The sequence below is a fragment of the Oncorhynchus masou genome, chromosome 27 (genome assembly GCF_036934945.1).
Source record: "Oncorhynchus masou masou isolate Uvic2021 chromosome 27, UVic_Omas_1.1, whole genome shotgun sequence".
Taxonomy (NCBI): domain Eukaryota; kingdom Metazoa; phylum Chordata; class Actinopteri; order Salmoniformes; family Salmonidae; genus Oncorhynchus; species Oncorhynchus masou.
The window spans coordinates 20,664,666-20,684,088 of NC_088238.1; the positions used below are offsets into that span (position 1 = coordinate 20,664,666).

General features: G+C 42.9%; 1 protein-coding gene across 1 annotated transcript in view; it reads right to left on the reverse strand.

Annotated features, from left to right (window-relative positions):
• Positions 1–412: 412 nt before the first annotated feature.
• Positions 413–19,423, reverse strand: part of LOC135515757 (protein SCAF11-like) — a 33,660-nt gene continuing 14,649 nt past the window's right edge. The window contains exons 6-15 of the mRNA XM_064939468.1: positions 12,104–12,174; positions 11,981–12,015; positions 5,807–5,877; positions 5,448–5,570; positions 5,171–5,271; positions 2,638–4,797; positions 2,127–2,431; positions 1,842–2,000; positions 1,529–1,639; positions 413–1,367 (exon numbers count right to left, since the gene is read on the reverse strand). Coding sequence (XP_064795540.1) covers positions 1,272–1,367; positions 1,529–1,639; positions 1,842–2,000; positions 2,127–2,431; positions 2,638–4,797; positions 5,171–5,271; positions 5,448–5,570; positions 5,807–5,877; positions 11,981–12,015; positions 12,104–12,174 — 3,232 coding nt within the window. The 3' untranslated portion in view covers positions 413–1,271. The remainder of the gene's footprint in view (positions 1,368–1,528; positions 1,640–1,841; positions 2,001–2,126; positions 2,432–2,637; positions 4,798–5,170; positions 5,272–5,447; positions 5,571–5,806; positions 5,878–11,980; positions 12,016–12,103; positions 12,175–19,423) is intronic.

Below are 19,423 nucleotides of genomic sequence, written 5' to 3' on the forward strand. Positions count from 1 at the left end.
GATAAAAGGCTCATACAATACAAATCTTTTTTAAATGTTTTCTTTCACAGTGATAGCGACTCCGACTATGCACTTTTAGTGTTAAGAGCTGTGTGAAAAGCACCTGAAATTTCAGTCTGTTTTGGTGGGATGGCTACCTTTCAGTTTTCCCCTCCCCACACAAACCTCTCACAGACAGTCCTAGTTAAATTCTTGATTGAGAAATTGCTCTTTGCCAAGGTATTTACATACATTTTCTTATAATTTTTTATTGAAAACAACCACAGTAACAGTAACAGTTACCCAGAAATTATTTGATAGAGAAAACAGCTGCATTGGACCTTTAAAAAATAGAAATTCTGATGTTAAAATTGATGGATGGGGTCAATAACTTTTCCATGTATGACCACAAACACACACACATAGCCAGACATGAAGCAGCTCATTTATTTCATTGCTCTCTAGTTATTTCGCACGTTTACGCAGCACATTTAACAAGTAAGGGACATGGCCGTTTTCACCTGATCTGCCAGACCCATACCTTACGCTACAAATTCACTGCTGATTGGACAACTGATCACCAACTCTCAACCAATGAAGTCCCTGATACAATTACACTCAAGCTTTGAGCTGTGATGACTAAGGCCGAGTTTACACAAGCAGACCAATTCTGATATTTTTCGCACCCTCTTTTGACCAATCAGATCTTTTCCAGAGCTGATCTGATTGGTCAAAAGACCAATTAGTGGAAAGAGATCAGAATTGGGCTGCCTGAGTGATGCAGCCTAGAGAGTCATAAAGGCAATGCACGTTTACCTAGGCTTTCTCCAGAATAATCATAATATAATATTTATAAAACAAAAACAAAATGAGAAACAATTACAATATTTTTTAAACGAATAAGTCATTAGGAGGTCCCCGGTGGAGAGAGGGAGAAATTCATCATACCAGCTGGCTCCACGAGAGGGTGCTCTCCTCTGTACTACCCATAGCACCATGTCCATCTCACCAGAGAACAGGTGCTAACCTTACTGCTCCAGCTACTCTGGGCATCTATCTCATAGTAGTTCCCAAGCCACAAGATCTACTTGAAATAACGGTCTTCTCACACTACAGTTTCCGATTGGATTATTTCTAAACAAAATATGAAATCTATAGAAAAATCTTCAAGGTAAAGTAAGAGATATCAAAAGTCGGGCTCCAGTCTGACAGCCGGGAGGCTGTTACACCTGGTAGAAATTGCACTTAAGCAGATGGGCTGAGACCGTTTCCCCCTCAGCAGATGTCAGGGTTCATTTCTTGCGAGCGTGTTTGTATTTGTCCACGTAGGCCTTCACCAAGTTTGCCACTTTCCCAGAGTTCACCTCTCCACTCTTGCTGTGGCAGACCTGAAATATAAAATGCCCTCAGGAAATCAAAAAATATAAACAGACCTTTTTGATTTCCTAAAAGCTACATGTACTCCTAAAAGCTAAGTCGTTTTAATACTCCTAAAAGCAATGTTCAAATACCAATGTCAAAATGTTACTGGAAGTTTTTAACCACTCACTTTTTCAACTGCTTTGCGTACAATCTCCTTGTACTCGTCCTTGGTGATGTCCTTGTTTTGGTAGTAGGGTTTCATGGCTGCTTTCACTTCATTGACAGCTCTCTCATGGATCTGTTGTTTCCAAAGCAGATATCAAGTTAAGAAATATAGTTCTAATCTAATAAAAGGATCATTAATTATCTGGGTCAGAATGCAAACACAAATCATTCACTAGCAAAGTAGCTCTCCACAGTATATACAAAACAGAAAGTATAGGAAGCCACTTGTGAATAATACCTGGTGCTGTGGTTGTTATTCGTGGCGGTGACATTACCTTTTCTTTCTTGGAGCTGTCTGGGGGGGCAGCCCTGCTGTGCTGGGTGGTGGAGGATGGCATGGCCATGCTGTGGGCCTGGACTGTGTTGGCGCCACCTATTTTGGTCATGGTGGGCATGAAGGGGGCTTTGCCATGGCCTGCCATGCTGCTCATCATCTGGGAAAGAGGCATGGAGGTATTCATGGGGACAAAGTATGAGAGAAGTGAAAATACTCAAAACAGATTGCTTGGGTCCAGAAGATTATATTTTGACAAAGGATGCAAAAATACTCCTGTCTTTACCTGTGTTGTGCGGCTATCTGCCTGTATGGCCGTCATGCTGCCCTGCTGCATGGGAGGTGGTGGTGGTGGTGGTGGTGGGAGGCCCTGGGCAGCTGTCACAGGGACCTGCAGGAGAGGCACTGAGGAGTGGTGGTGCATGGGGACCTGAGGAGGCATCCCGAAGGGGGGTGGTTGCAGGCTGACAGGAGGGCCTCGCGGGCCCATTGGGTAATGTAGGACGTTCATTTGGGGAGGCATGACGTTCAGGGCGGGTGGAGCTTCTCCACCCGCATTGGGCTGGGTATTGTTCTCACTCTGAGCTGGGTCTGAATAGACAAAAACAAATATCAAGAATAATATTAGATTACCTAATGTGCATTCTGGGCTTTTATTAAGATTTACATTGGTGGCAGAAGTGGGATCCACATCAACTGCGCAACAGGCATCAGCAATACCATTTCGATATGCACAGTGAAACTGGTAACAGTAATGAGTGCATACACTCCATGGCACACAATCGAAGGGTTCTGACCTGCTGTTGACGTCTCCTCCTGCCTGCTCCAGCTGCCAGAGCCTGCACCTCCCCCTCGATCTCTCCTGGAGTAATAGTTCTGCACGTCTGCCGGGAGTGTCCTCCGCACAGCCCAGCTGGAAGCTGATGACCAGCCAGAGCGGTCCATCATCGATTCGCCCATCTCAGGCTCCTTCCTGCGGCCGCCACGGTTCTCGTTGAATCGGCTGTACGCGTCGCTCCCTGAATTGTTTGAGGTCCCTGAGAATGTGTTTCTGGGCTGCCAGCGGTTTTCTGCCTGCTCCCCCAGTTGGTTGGAGGTTCCGTAGGCGCCCCGGCCTCGTCCTGTGCCTCGTCCACGATCTCCACCCCAGCCTTTATCTTCCCAGCGAGGCCCACTTGTCACCCTGGCCTCTGTGTCAGCACGCGCCTTCTCTATAACCCAGTCAGGATTTTCCCTGCTGGGGGAAACATCTGCAAAGCCGCCATTTTCAGAGCGGCCCGCGTCTCTGGCTGGCCTCTCTGGGAAATTCCTTCGAGAGGGGTCGCTACCCGGCCCAGCCCTCCATCCATCTCCAGTCCAGCGATCTCTCTTCCGTGGTGATTGTCCCCCTGAGTCTGGGCGCTCCGGGGATGACCCTCTTCGGTAGGACCTGTTTCTGGACCTGGAACTAGATCTGGAACGGCTCTTAGAGCGCTTCCTGTTTTTCCTCTCACGGCTACGGTCACGGATACGGTCCGTCCTGGGGGTGTCCCGTTCCCTGCTACGGCTGCCCGAGGCCTGGCGCTCCTTGTTGCGCTCCTGAGATCTGGAGCGCGACCTCCTCAACGAGTCCTGCTTCAACTCTCTCTTGGGAGACCAAGTGGTGGCAGCAGAGTGGAAGCGCGACTTGCGCTGCCTGCCATTCTTCCTTTCCTCTACCTTTTCCTCTCTGACCGAGCTCTCCCGCTCCTGCCTGCTACCATTCCTCTTGTCTTCCGGGGCCTGGCTTGTGGACTCATGAGCTGTACTTTCAGTCTCTTTTGGTGGATCAGAGGCCAGGTTGGTGCTAAGCTCACTGCTGGGTGAATCACAGTCCATTGGTATTGCTTCTGTGTCATCCTCAGCCAGACCGTCCTCTTTGCTGCCGGCTGCTGGTTTTTCATTTATGACATCCTTTGGATCATGACTGTCCTCCTCGGACACTTTTGCTTCTGAGACGCCTTGAACTCTCTGGAACACATTACAGTCTGGTGATTCACAACGAGTCAAGCCAGTACAAGATTCAGGCTCTGCAGTGGGGCAGGGAGAGACCTCTGCTTTCTCCTCCTTCACTGAGGCTTCATCATCTGATTTCACTTCTGTTGGATCGTTAGTTGCTTCCACGGCATCAGCATCTTCCTCCCCAAGTTGTCCTGACTGCCCAGACTGGGGGCTCTCCAATGGTCTCTCTGGTGAGTTGGAAGTGGTGGGTGAGTTGCTTTTCTCTGGATCTTCTATTTGGTCCGGGTGTTTCTCCCCTGCACCTTGGTCCCTGTCGGGGGAGAGCCCAGGGGTATTCAGCTCTACATCTGACAACGGTGACTTCCGGTCCTCTTCCTCCTCTTCTTCTTCCTTCTCATGTTCCTCTTCCTCAGAAAGAACATCTTCATCTTCGCATGGCTGGTCCTCAGTGTCCTTCAGGGCATCACATGCAGAAGGTTCGGGACGGCCTTCCCCCTCGGTAGGGCTGGAGGTGCGCTGCACAGCCTGTGGGCTCACTGCAGTGTCTGAGAGCTGCTCCCTTTCCTCTACCTCTTTCCTCTGCTGCTCAAATTCCTCCTCCTCCTCCTCTTTGGCTTTCTCTTCCTCACTTCCTGATGGACTACTGAGGATGGCTTTGGATGCCTTTTTTCTCACTTGGGCCTTCCTCCTGGCGCTGGGCTTTCGCTGAGCTGCCCATTTGCCCTTCTTCTTACCAGCTGCTGCGGTGCTTTTGCCCGCTTTTGTGGGTGGGTTTGTGGAGGTGTCGGAATCTGAAGAGTGGGACTGCGAAGATGCAGGGTCTTGTGTAGGAGCTTGTTCCTCAACCCTGCTGTGGCGGCCAGAGCGCCTAGTCGTCAGGGCCTCTGTCTGTTTGGAGGGGCCTTTGGAGCCAGATCCACGTGTGCCCTTCTCCTCTCCTTTGGGGCAGGTGACTGCGCAAACTCTTCCCTGAAAGACTTATGAGACATAATCATGAATATTAGAAGTATTGTGAGAAATCTTAATGGTCCAATGTAGCATAAAATTAGGCATAACCTATCGATTAAAGGTTTGGATTTGGTGCCTTCACAAAACTGAACTCCTAATGCCAGGGTACTGCACAACCCACACACATGATGGAAATTATTCAGAAAAAGTAGCTTACTGCCACAATGAAGCTTCATGCAGCCAAGCAGCTTACAGTCAGTCACCTTTCGTGACCTCATTCAAACTCAATTCAAGTGATTCAAGTAAACATTTATACCGGGTTTTGGGAGGGGGGAAAACCTGAGGGGGTTCATTTGAACAGACTCAATAAATGGTTGATAAGCATTTCAAAGCAGGGCTCACCAAAATGCCCCGAGCCGAGAGGTGAAGCAGTAGTAGAGAACGGTGAGAGGGGTCTCAGAGGAAAGGGGCTGCTACTCCACTCAGAGGGATGGAACAACTGCCTGGGAGGGAAATATCAGATCAGAGCTCTACAAATTATGCTGACCAATATCCACTCATACTGTCAAAAATGCACTCAAAATCCCTTTCTATTGAAAAACTCTCACCCTACAACCTCTACCTACAATATATACACACACTCCATCTACATACATTACTTGTGTGCGGACCAACTCACCTTGAGTTGCCACTGGCAGGAACGGGTACAGCAACAGGCAGAAATGGGCAGTCCTGTGTTTTGCGGCTACACTGTTTACAGTCATCCTCAGGCTCCTCCTCGGGCACCCAAAAGGGTTCTGCACTGCAGAGTAGACAAAGGACACAATATACAAACACAGAAAAAGGACATCTTTCATTGGTTGTCTTTAAGTCAAAAACACAAACTTGAGACAGAAAGAGTCCATCTATTTCAACTTTGTTAGGACAATGATGATTAGAACAGGGTTTCCAACAAATTGTGAAGTACCATAAGAAGTAGTTACTGTGTCTCTGCTCGGTGAGCTGCAAATCAAAACGTTAACAAAGTGGCCGACTCACATGTACTGTGTCATAGTCCCCATTGCTGTGCCTGTATGGGCCGCAGTCCAAGAGCACAGAGGTCCTCTCACCTGGAAAAGAGAGAAACTCGTTCAAAAGGAGGCTTGGCTGTTGCAAACACCAGGCAAGCGTCCAGTGGGAACAAATAGGCCGATGAGGACATGGGGCCACGTTGATACTACTTATTCTATGCCAGAGTATTATCGAAAACTCTTGGCTGAGCAAATTCAAACATGGGAAAGGCTAGATCTGATGAACATATTTCTAACCAACAATCTAAAATCAAATGTTATGTCAAATGCGGCGAATACAACTGGTGTAGATTATACCGTGAAATGCTTGCTTACAAGGCCTTCCTAACAATGCAGAGTTTAAAACAAAGTAGTAACACAAGAGGAATACAAAATACACAAAGGAGATGTATACAGGGAGTACCAGATCAATCTACAGAGGTACGAGGTATTTGAGGTAGACATGAACATGGAGGCAGGGTAGTGACTAGGCATCAGGATAGATAACAATAAGAGTATAATAAAGAACATAATAGCAGCAGCAAATTAGGTGTGTGAGTAGGCATGTGTATGTACAGTGCATTCGGAAAGTATTCAGACCCCTTGACTTTCTCCACATTTTGTTACGTTACAGCCTTATTCTAAAATGGATTAAATTGTTTTTTTCCCTCTCAATCTACACACACACACACACACACACACACACACACACACACACACACACAAACACCCCATAATGACGACGCAAAAACGGGTTTAAGACATTTCTGCAAATTTATTACAAATAAAACTGAAATATCATATTTACATAAGTATTGAGACCCTCTACTCAGTACTTTTTTGAAGCACTTTTGGCAGCGATTACATCCTTCAGGCTTCTTGGGTACGAGGCTACAAGCTTGGCACACCTGTATTTGGGGAGTTTCTCCCATTCTTCTCTGCAGATCCTTTCAAGCTCTGTTAGGTTGGATGGGGAGCGTCACTGCACAGCTATTTTCAGGTCTCTCCAGAGAAGTTCTATGAGGTTTTTATTTTATTTTTTATTTTACCTTTATTTAACCAGGCAAGTCAGTTAAGAACAAATTCTTATTTTCAATGGCCTAGGACCAGTGTGTTAACTGCCGGTTCAGGGGCAAAACGACAGATTTGCCCCTGCTCGGGGGTTTGAACTTGCAACCTTCCGGTTACTAGTCCAACGCTCTAACCACTAGGCTACCCTGCCGCCCCGGGTTGATGTCCGGGCACTGCCTGGGCCACTCAAGGACTTTGAGAGACTTGTCCCGAAGACACTTCTGCGTTGTCATGGCCGTGTGCTTAAGGTCATTGTCCTGTTGGAAGGTGAACCTTTGCCCCAGTCTGAGGTCCTGAGCAGGTTTTCATCAAGGATTTCTCTGTACTTTGTACCGTTCATCTTTCCCTCGATCCTGACTAGTCTCCCAGTCCCTGCCGCTGAAATACATTCCCACAGCATGATGCTGCCACCATCATGCTTCACCGTAGGGATGGTGCCAGATTTCCTCCAGATGTGACGCTTGGCATTCAGGCCAGAGTTCAATCTTGATTTCGTCAATCTTGTTTCTCATGGTCGAAGTCCTTTAGGTGCCTTTTGGCAAACTCCAAGCAAGCTGTCACGTGCCTATTACTGAGGAGTGGCTTCCGTCTGGCCACTCTACCATAAAGGCCTGATTGGTGGAGTGCTGCAGAGATGGTTGTCCTTCTGGAAGGGTCTCCCATCTCCACAGAGGAACTATAAACTCTGTCAGAGTTCCTCTGTGGAGATTGTGATTCAGAGCTATCCATCTAATAGAACTCAAAGGGTTTTCTTTAATGGAAGCATCTCTAATGTCAAACATGTAAAGTGTGGTGTACCGCAGGGCAGCTCTCTAAACCCTCTACTCTTTTCTATTTTTACAAATGACTTGCCACTGGCATTAAACAACGCATGCGTGTCCATGTATGCTGATGATTCAACCATATACGCATCCACAACCACAGCTAATGAAGTCACTGAAACCCTTAGAGTTGCAGTCTGTTTTGGAATGGGTGGCCAGTAATAAACTGGTCCTGAACATCTCTAAAACTAAGAGCATTGTATTTGGTACAAATCATTCCTTAAGTGCTAGACCTCAGCTGAATCTGGTAATGAATGGTGTGGTGGTTGAACAAGTTGAGGAGACTAAATTACTTGGCATTACCTTAGATGGTAAACTGTCATGGTCAAAACATATAGATTCAATGGTTGCAAAGATGGGGAGAGGTCTGGCCGTAATAAAGAGAAGCTCTGCTTTTTTGACACCACACTCCAAAAAGCAAGTTCTGCAGGCTCTTGTTTTATCTAGTCTTGATTATTGTCCAGTCGTGTGGTCCAGTGCTGCAAGGAAAGACCTAATTAGGCTACAGCTGGCCCAGAACAGAGCGGCACGTTTTGCTCTTAATTGTAATCAGAGAGCTGATATAAATACTATGCATTCCAGTCTCGCTTGGCTAAGAGTTGAGGAGAGACCGACTGCATCACTTCTTTTTATAAGAAGCATTAATGTGCTGAAAATCCCACATTGATTGCATAGTCAACTTACACACAGCTCTGACACACACACACACACACACACACACACACACACACACACACACACACTTATCCCACCAGACATGCTACCAGGGGTCTTTTCATAGTCCCCAAATCCAGAACAAATTCAAGAAAACGTACAGCATTATATAGAGCCCTTATTGCATGGAACTTCCTTACATCTCATATTGCTCAAATAAACAGCAAACCTGGTAAAAAAAAGATAAAGCAACACCTCATGGCACAACGCCTCTCCCCTATTTGACCTAGATAGTTTCTGTGTATCCATTGATTTGTAGGCTACCTGTGCCTTTTAAAAAATGTATGTAGTTCTGTCCTTGAGCTGTTCTTGTCTAATGATGTTCTGTATTGTTTCATGTTTTGTGTGGACCCCAGGAAGAGTAGCTGCTGCTTTTGCAACAGCTAATGAGGATTCTTATAAAATACCAAATAAAGCTCTGCCAGAGTGACCATCGGGTTCTTGGTCACCTCCCTGACCAAGGCCCTTCTCTCCCGATTGCTCAGTTTGGCCAGCTCTAGGAAGAGTCTTCATGGTTCCGAACTTCTTCTATTTAACTTCACTAGGGTAGGGGGCAGCATTAACCTCTTACATCTATGGGGGCGCTATTTCATTTTTGGATGAAAAACGTTCCCGTTTTAAACAAGATATTTTGTGACAAAAAGATGCTGGACTATGCATATAATTGATAGCATTCGAAAGAAAACACTCTGACGTGTCCAGAAATACCAAGATATTCTCTGTGCGTGCCCTAGAACGTGAGCTTCAGGCAAAACCAAGATGAGATGGCATCCAGGAAATGACAAAGATTTTTGAGGCTCTGTTTTCCATTGTCTCCTTATATGGCTGTGAATGCGAGAGGAATGAGCCTGCCCTTTCTGTCGTTTCCCCAAGGTGTCTGCAGCATTGTGACGTATTTGTAGGCAGATCATTGGAAGATTGACCATAAGAGACCACATTTACCAGGTGTCCGCCCGGTGTCCTGCGCCGAAATTGGTGCGCAAAAGTCACCTGCCAGTATTCTTCCATGGGATACAGAGAGGAAAGCAAGCTTCCACGAACTGCATATCAATGAAGAGATATGTGAAAAAACACCTTGAGGATTGATTCCAAACAACGTTTGTCATGTTTCGGTCGATATTATGTAGTTAATCCGGAAAAAGTTTTACGTTGTAGGTGACTGAATTTTCGTTTCGTTTCGGTAGCCAGACGCAATGTAGAAAACGGAACGATTTCTCCTACACACAGACGCTTTCAGGAAAAACTGCGCATTTGGTATGTAACTGAGAGTCTCCTCATTGAAAACATCAGAAGCTCTTCAAAGGTAAATGATTTTATTTATTTGGTTATCTGGTTTTTGTGAAAATGTTGCGTGCTAAATGCTACTCAAAATGCTATGCTAGCTTTGCATACTCTTACACAAATTAGTCAATTTCTATGGTTCAAAAGCATATTTTGAAAATCTGAGATGACAGTGTTGTTAAGAAAAGGCTAAGCTTGAGAGCAGACACATTATTTTCATTTTATTTGCGATTTTCAGAAATCGTTAACGTTGCGTTATGCTAATGAGCCTGAGGCTTTAGTCACAAACCCGGATCCGGGATGGGGAGTTTCAAGAAGTTAAAGCATGCCCAAATTAAACTGCCTGGTACTCAGGCCCATAAGCTAGGATATACATATAATTTGTAGATTTGGATAGAAAACTCTCTCTGAAGTTTCCAAAATTGTTAAAATAATGTCTGTGATATGGCAGGCGAAAACCAGAGGAAAATCCAACCAGGAAGTACTATTATTTTGAAAGGCTGGTTTTCCATTGAAAGCCTATCCACCATACAAAGACTTAGGACCCAGTTCACGATCTCTATGGCTTCCTCAACATGTGACCAGTCTTTAGGCATTGTTTCAGGCTTACTCTGAAAAATGAGGGAGATACACCGCTTTCAATGAGAGAACCGTGGAAATTTCCATCCATGAACCAAGCACGTGATCGGGAGCGTGCATTTCCTGTTTACCTTTTCCATTGACAAAGCTTTTGTCCGGTTGAAATATGATTAATTATTTATGACAAAAACAACCTGAGGATTGATTTTAAACATCGTTTGACATGTTTCTACTATCTTTTATAGTACTTTTTTGACTTTTCGTCTTGGTTTTGAGAGCGCACATTGTGCCTTTGGATTTCTGAACTAAACGCACCAACAAAACAGAGGTATTTGGACATAAAGTTTAACTATCGAAAACATCTGGTGGGAATGCCACCAGATGAAGATCAAAGGTAAGTGATTCTTTTTAATGCTATTTCTGACTTTTGTGACACTCTCCTTGGTTGGAAAATGGCTGTATGGGTTTCTGTGGCTAGGAGCTGACCTAACATAATCACAAAGTGTGCTTTCGCTGTAAAGCCTTTTTGAAATCTGACACAGCTGTTGCATTAAGGAGAAGTTGATCTGCATTTTTATGTTTAATACTTGTATCTTTTATCAATGTTTATGATGAGTATTTCTGTTATTTGATGTGGCTCTCTGCACATTCACCGGATGTTTGTTAGAGACTATGCATTTCTGAACATAAAACACCAATTTCAAATGAGGTTTTGGGACATAAAGACTAACTTTATCGAACAAAACACACTTTTTGTGTAACATGAAGTCCTGTGAGTGCCATCTGATGAAGATCATCAAAGGTTAGTGATTAATTTAATTGCTGACTTTGTGATTCCTCTCTTTGGCTGGAAAAATGGCTGTGTTTTTCTGTGACTAGGTGCTGACCTAACATAACCATTTGGTGTGCTTTCGCCGTAAAGCCTATTTTAAAATCGGACACCGTGGCTGGATTTACAAGAAGTTTATCTTTAAAATGGTGTAAAATACTTGTATGTTTGAGGAATTTTAATTATGGGATTTCTGTTTTGAATTTGGCGTCCTGCAATTTCACTGGCTGTTGGCGAGGTGGGACGCTAGCGTACTTGTACCAGAGAGGTTAAGAATGATGGAGGCCACTGTGTTCTTGGGAACCATCAATGCTGCAGAAATGTTTTGGTACCCTTCCTCAGATCTGTGCCTCGACACAATCCTGTCTCAGAGCTCTATGGACAATTCCTTCGATCTCATGGCTTGGTTTTTTTCTCCACCCATGGGACCTTATCTAGACAGGTGTGTGCCTTTCCAAATCATGTCCAATCAATTGAATTTACCACAGTTGGACTCTAATCAATGCAAAAATGTCTAAACCCGTTTTCACTTTGTCATTATGGGGTATTGTGTGTAGATTAAGGAAAACAATTTATTTAAACAATTTTAGAATAAGGCAGGAATGTAACAAAATGTGGAAAATGTCAAGGGGTCTAACTAAATACTTTACGAATGCATTTGTGTTTGTATTGTGTCGGTATGCGTGTGTGTGCGTATGTAGTGTGAATCTAACGCGAATCTAGCATGCTAAAACTTTTGTTCCTTAGTTGCATCGCATGCGTTACATATCTTCACAGTTGGACTCTAAACCCATAAAATCTTGCATGAACCGTACATATTATTTGTTATGAAATAGATGCCTCTACAAAGGGGTCTGAAATTACTAACCTTCTTGCTCAACACAGAGGGGTCATCATCGCTGCCTGGGGAACACAATTTATCTTGTTACATCTGAATAAAATGCCAACAAATGAAGGAAAGATGATTTATATGAGGAGAATAAGCACATACATTTCCGAATAAGGTCTTTGGCTTCTGATGTCCTCTCAGTCTTCGGTCTCCTCCATCTTCCTCCTTTTTTCCTTAAATATAAATGTGGATTTTACATTTGTCATAAAAGGTGGCATGCATTGAAACGCGTGGCTTTCTCGTGAATTCCTTTAGCAAAATATCTTTACATTAACAGACTTGCACTTGGCCAGTTTATTAGGTACACCACCCCGTTCACGAAATTGGTTTGCTGCTACAAACAGCGAGTCACGTGGCCGTGGCTTGCTATATAAAGCAGGCAGACCGGTATCGAGGAATTCAGTTACTGTTCGATTGAACATTAGAATAGGCAAAAGTGACCAAAGCAACTTTGAGCATGGTATGATGGTTGGTGCCAGTAGCGCCGGTTCCAGTATCTCAGAAACGGATGGCCTTTTGGGCTTTTCATGCATGACAGTGTCTATGGCAGGGATCATCAACTAGATTCAACCGTGGGCTGATTTTCTTTCTTGAGCGGCCGGTCAGGGAACCGGAACAAAATTACAAATTTGTAGACTGCAAATTAACTGCAAGAATCCCAAACAGATATTTGATCTGGTATAGGGTTTACAGAGAATGGTGTGACAAACAAAAAACATCCAGTCAGTGGCAGGTCCTGTGGGCAAAAACAGTTTGTTGATGAGGGGTCGAAGGAGAATGGCAAGAATCGTGCAAACATGCGGGCCAAAACAGGCGAATAACGGCACAGTGCAACAGTGGTATGAAGAACGGCATCTCGGAACCCACAATTCGTTGGGACTATTTTCCTGGCACACATAAGGTCCCTTGATAGCAATTGAGCAATGTTTCCATGCCCCGAAGAATTCAGGCTGCTCTGGAGGCAAAGGGGGGTCCGACCCAGTACTAGATGGATGTACGTAATAAACTGGCCACGGAGTATATTTTAAAATAATTGTCAACATATGAACATCATGTTAAGGTGGAGAAACAACTAGCAGGTGGGAACAGAAAGAGTTGGCTGCTACTATGCAAGAGAAGAGATGTTTGTGGGGAAATTACCGCTGCCCTCGACTTGCAATTAAAACCGGTAAATGAATCTCGTCATTGCTCACTTCTAAAGTGGATACCTACTCAACTAATCAAATGTTCTAGCTGTCTTGATATCCTAGCAATAAACCATATTGATATAGCAATGCTCCAAGAAATAATCACCATCTTGGTTAAGGTGAAGACCAAGAAGGCAGAATCACTTTCCTTAAACGTATCCATAATGGAAAGAAAATTGCCTTTATTGATGTGTATGCTCCAAATTCGTTTGAGCCCAAGTTTTTGATTCTCTGAACAGCCTATTGTTAGAATTAATTGAAATCCAACTAGTTATTGGGACAGACATGAATGCCATTTTGAACATGTGGGACAAATCTAATAAAGACCAACTACAATCCACATGTAACCTTGGCCCTCCAACATATAGTCTCTGATTACAACCTCAATGATGACTGGTGAGCACATACTCCTAAAGCAAAAGAGTAGACTTTCTCCTCAAACAAAATACTCAATTTTATCTTATCTAAACCTTTATTTTCTAAAATGAAGAAAATAGAAATTCAACATACTGTGCCTTCAGAAAATATTCAGACCACTTGACTTTTTCCACATTTTGTTACGTTACAGCCTTCAAAAATGTATTAAATTACTTTTTTTCCTTCATTAATCTACACACAATACCCCATAATGACAAGACGAAAACAGTTTTTTTTTTAAACAGCCCATTTGCTATAAGACTCGAAATTGAGCTCAGGTGCATCCTGTTCCCATTGATCATCCTTGATGTTTCTACAACTTGGAGTCCACCTGTGGTAAATTAAATTGATTGGACATGATTTGGAAAGGCACACACCTGTCTATATAAGGTCCCATAGTTGACAGTCCATCTCAGATCAAAAACCAAGCCATGAGGTCGAAGGAATTGTCGGTAGAGCAACGAGACAGGATTGTGTCGAGGCACAGATCTGAGGAAGGATACCAAAACATTTCTGCAGCATTGAAGGTCCCCAAAACCAAAATGGGCTCCATCATTCTTAAACGGAAGAAGTTAAGAACCACCAAGACTCTTCCTAGAGCTGGCCGCCCAGCCAAACTGAGTAATCGGGAGAGAAGGGACTTGGTCAGGGAGGTGACCAAGAACCCGATGGTCACTCTGACAGAGTTTATAGTTCCTCTGTGGAGATGGGAGAACCTTCCAAAAGGACAACGATCTCTGCAGCACTCCACCAATCAGGCCTTTATGCTAGTGGTCAAACGGAAGCCACTCCTCTGTAAAAGGCATATGACCGCCTGCTTAGAGTTTGCCAAAAGGCTTCTAAAGACTCTCAGACCATGAGAAACAAGATTATCTGGTCTGATGAAACCAAGACAAAACTCTTTGGCCTGAATGCCAAGCACCACATCTGGTGCCAGCATCAAGGTGTGGGGGTGTTTTTCAGCGGCAGGGACTGGGAGACTAGTCAGGATCGAGGGAAAGCTGAACAGAGCAAAGTACTGAGAGATCCTTGATGACAACCTGCTCCAGAGTGCTCAGGACCTCAGACTGGGGCAAATTTATTTTTAATAAATTAGTAAAAATTTCAACCTGTTGTTGCTTTGTCATTATGGGGTATTTTGTGAAGACTGAGGGAAAAAAGTTAATCAATTTTAGAATAAGGCTATAACGTAACAAAATGTGGAGAGAGTCAAGGGGTCTCAAAACCTTCCGAAGGCACTGCATGAGCTTGTCTGATCATCACCTTTACTTCAAATGTCAGAATTCTATGGAATGCCATCAAAGTTTTATAAAAATGTATGCAACTGCATTTGCATCTGTGTTGAATAAATCACAAATGGGAAATGTTAACTGCATTAGATCGTTGTCAACAAACCCTTTTTTTCAGACCAGGTAGCTATTACTATTTCCAAAGTCAAGACAACTTAATTTATTGACAAGACGAAGCAGAATTTGCCATCCATCGAGTTAGACTCAACCATGACGTCCATGGTAATCGTCCCAGTCATTTACTGGCCCACAAGCTAAGCCGTAATGCTCAATTAGCTGATATAGCAACTATTGCATCTGAAACAGGGTAATTACTATCAGAACCCAAACTAAGCCAAGATTCTTCTATAAATAACTGTACATCTCAATGTAACGGCAGGTTTGCTATGTAGAGGGCCTATAGGCAAAGCCGAAAGACTAAAAGGCCAATATCGGCTTGGCCGTTCTCTATGATGGACTCCATCTCTACTTATGAAATCTCAAACGTTTGGGAGTAAATAAGACCATTGCCAGAAATGTTAACAGAACGTTCAATCCAACCTCAGATTAACTTCTTCGATATAGGGGGCGCTCTTTTAATTTTTGGATAAAAAAACGTTCCCGTTTTAAACAAGATATTTTGTCACGAAAAGATGCATATAATTGCCAGCTTTGGAAAGAAAACACTCTGACGTTTCCAAAACTGCAAAGATATTATCTGTGAGTGCCACAGAACTTATGCTACAGGCGAAGCCAAGATAAAATTTCAAACAGGAAATGGCCAAGATTCTGAAGGCGATGTGTTCCAATGTCTCCTTATATGGTTGTGAATGCGCCAGGAATGAGCCTACACTTTCTGTCGTTTCCCCAAGGTGTCTGCAGCATTGTGACGTATTTGTAGGCATATCATTGGAAGATTGACCATAAGAGACTACATTTACCAGGTGTCCGCTTGGTGTCCTCCGCCTAAATTATTGCGCAATCTCCAGTTGCGTGCACTTTTCCATTTGGTTCAGAGGAGAAAGGCAACTGCCACGAATGATTTATCATCGAATAGATATGTGTAAAACACCTTGAGGATTGATTCTAAACAACGTTTGCCATGTTTCTGTCGATATTATGGAGTTAATTTGGAAAAAAGTTCAGCGTCATAATGACTGAATTTTCGGGGGTTTTCTTAGCCAAACGTGATGAACAAAACGGAGCGATTTCTCCTACACAAATAATCTTTTTGGAAAAACTGAACATTTGCTATCTAACTGAGAGTCTCCTCATTGAAAACATCCGAAGTTCTTCAAAGGTAAATGATTTTATTTGAATGCTTTTCTTGTTTTTGTGAAAATGTTGCCTGCTGAATGCTAGGCTAATGCTATGCTAGCTATCAATACCTCTTACACAAATGCTTGTGTAGCCCAATTTGTAAGTCGCTCTGGATAAGAGCGTCTGCTAAATGACTTAAATGTAATGTAATGTAGCGATGGTTGAAAAGCATATTTTGAAAATCTGAGATGACAGTGTTGTTAACAAAAGGCTAAGCTTGTGAGTGAATATATTTCTTTCATTTCATTTGCGATTTTCATGAATAGTTGACGTTGCGTTATGCTAATGAGCTTGAGGCTATTATTACGCTCCCGGATACGGGATTGCACGACGCTAGATGTTAACCAGCAGAATATATATTGTCAAAATTAATATTGCCACGGCTGAATTTCTGTAGTTCAATGCTTCCCATGTCTCGCCCTTCTGGCTATTGGGATAAAATTCATAGTGTGGTTTCAAAATTAATATGGCAAGGTAAGCGATTCCGGTTAAAATTAACTTACAAAGAGAGAAATACGTGGGAGGATGAACTGTACCAAACTTTAAAATGTATTTCCAGGCACTAGCATTTCACACCATCCTAAATTGGTTTAGACATGATCCCTCCAACCCCTGGCGGAGTATAGAGAGAAATATGGTATATCACATTGCCCTGGAAGCGACTCCTTTAAAAAAAAAATATGTACAAATTAGGTCATCTATGCCAATGACAGGATTTATAAATAAATTATCTGAGTCCCCAAAAATATTGAATCTCTATAATATATAAACAAGTTTTGGAAAGCTCATTCTGTGCTCGCCATTAAAAAAGTATGATCCAAAGACCTGAGTGAATCTGAACAACCATTTAAATGGCATAGAATATGGAAAAACATGACCTTGGTGTCCTAACCATGAACTTATACATTTTAAGTTGGTATTTAACACCAATGAAAAGGTATGATGAAATTGGCCCAACTCCCAACTAGGGTTGTAATGACCGCAGTTAAATTCGACGTGACCGTGGGGTCCTGGTAATCTCCTCTTTTGTAGTACCCTAATCCCTAACGACCATTAGGTCGCTAATGGCCTGGTACTCAGGGCTGTATTGTCCCTCTAACCACTGACATCAATGCAAATAAAATCACATCAAACATCGTTAAAACAGGATCATGCTTTTAAACCTCACCATTAGGCTACATTTTTTGGACCTCACTGATGATCAATTTGAAGAAAGAAGTTCTTCAAATTGAACATGGTCGCTGTTTCAATGTCAAACAACTAAATGGAGAGCGCTTTCTAAGGTGATGATTAATTCAAAGCATTTAAGACGTTGCATGTAGAACATCCATATGAATATTAGAGCCTATGCATAGGCATATGCCTTTATGAGCCCATACCTGAAAAAAATACCCTGAATTAAAATAATTACTGTGCTGGTATACAATACATTACGCACAGTAGAAAAAAATATTTGATTAAAAACCCAGATTTAAGATATCTTGGTACATAATTGGTCTAGACTCCCAACCATTTTTTGGGGAGTTATCGCCTTGGAGTGTGGACTATATTATTATGCATACTGGATGGACTGGTTACCTTATGCTACACTCCAAACTATCCATGAGTCTGGGAGTGAACGTATTATTCCTAGGCGATGCTGTTGGTTCATTGATTGTGCAGGTGGCTTACAGAATTAGCCTACAATTATATTGACTTTGTATTTGATTTTGAATAGCCTAGTGATAGGGTATGTTTAATATTTTCATAATAAATACGCCGACATTAACTTTAGCTACAGAATAGATCACCATTGTGTGTTTCCATCTCCTCCCCTCTCTCTCCTTCATTCCTTTCTCAAGCATGCAGAGATGGGGGCTGTCAACAGTTTAAATATGTTTCTTTGTGAAAACATGTTACTATCGATGTTCATGAACATATTTCACTTAGTTTCCCAAATTAAGCACTGGGTAGTTGCAGGAACATGGTTGGAGAGCCTGTGGCATACATCGTTTGTGCAGTATATCACCTGTCACGCAGTGAGGATGCATTCTCTTCAAAGAGTGGTTGATCCACAAAAGTGAAATAAGTGTTCTTATAAACCCAGACATTTCTATATGTAATCCCGTATGAAAGCAGGATTTTGATGGTTGCCACTAAAAAGAGGAGGATCCCAGCTGCTACTATATTTATTTCTCAGCTGCTCCGCTATAAAACAGGAATAGCTTACTGGGCATAATTTAAACTGTGGGAACGTTATTTGAGTGCATAAGGATGACATGTACATTTCCTCCTCCCCCTGTTCCTACCCATTTGATAATGTGCCATTCTAAATCAAAACAAATGTGACATTAAAACTGAAAATAGTCTGATGGGTGAAAATATGATCACTTGATGAGATAACAGGGTGCGCAGCCTGAGGCAAAGAAGAGTGCAATCTTTTTATGCAACTTTTTCTAATAGAATAGCCTAGTCGCATCATGCAGTCCACATGTTTTGATTTCTAAGACATTCTAAGGTTTGTATCAGTCACAACTAAATTTGCCAAATAACTACAGATAGAGATATGGGGGAACTGACAACCAATCTGTGTTGCTAGGCAGGATGGGATGTATTTCTTAGTTTTTAATCCTTTAGAGTACAGGTACATGTGGTATAAACTAAGTGTGTAAATTAACATGTATATTGTACCTGTAACACCCACCTCCAACAAAAAAAGTGGTAAAAAATAAATATAATAATGCACCGCAAAGTGACTGCCATTAACCTCTTACACCTATGGTGGCGCTATTTCATTTTTGGAAGAAAAACGTTCCCGTTTTAAACAAGATATTTTGTCACAAAAAGATGCTCGACTATGCATATAATTGCTACTGTTCGAAAGAAAACACTCTGACGTGTCCAGAAATACAAATATCTTCTCTGTGCGTGCCCTTTAACGTGAGCTTCAGGCAAAACCAAGATGACATGGCATCCAGGAAATGACAAGGATTTTTGAGGCTCTGTCTTTCATGATCTCCTTATATGGCTGTGAATGCAAGAGGAATGAGTCTGCCCTTTCTGTCGTTTCCCCAAGGTGTCTGCAGCATTGTGACGTATTTGTAGGCAGATCATTGGAAGATTGACCATAAGAGACCACATTTACCACGTGTCCGCCCGGTGTCCTGCGCCGAAATTGGTGCGCAAAAGTCACCTGCCAGTATTTTTCCATGGGGCACAGAGAGAGAAGCAAGCTTCCACGAACTGCATGT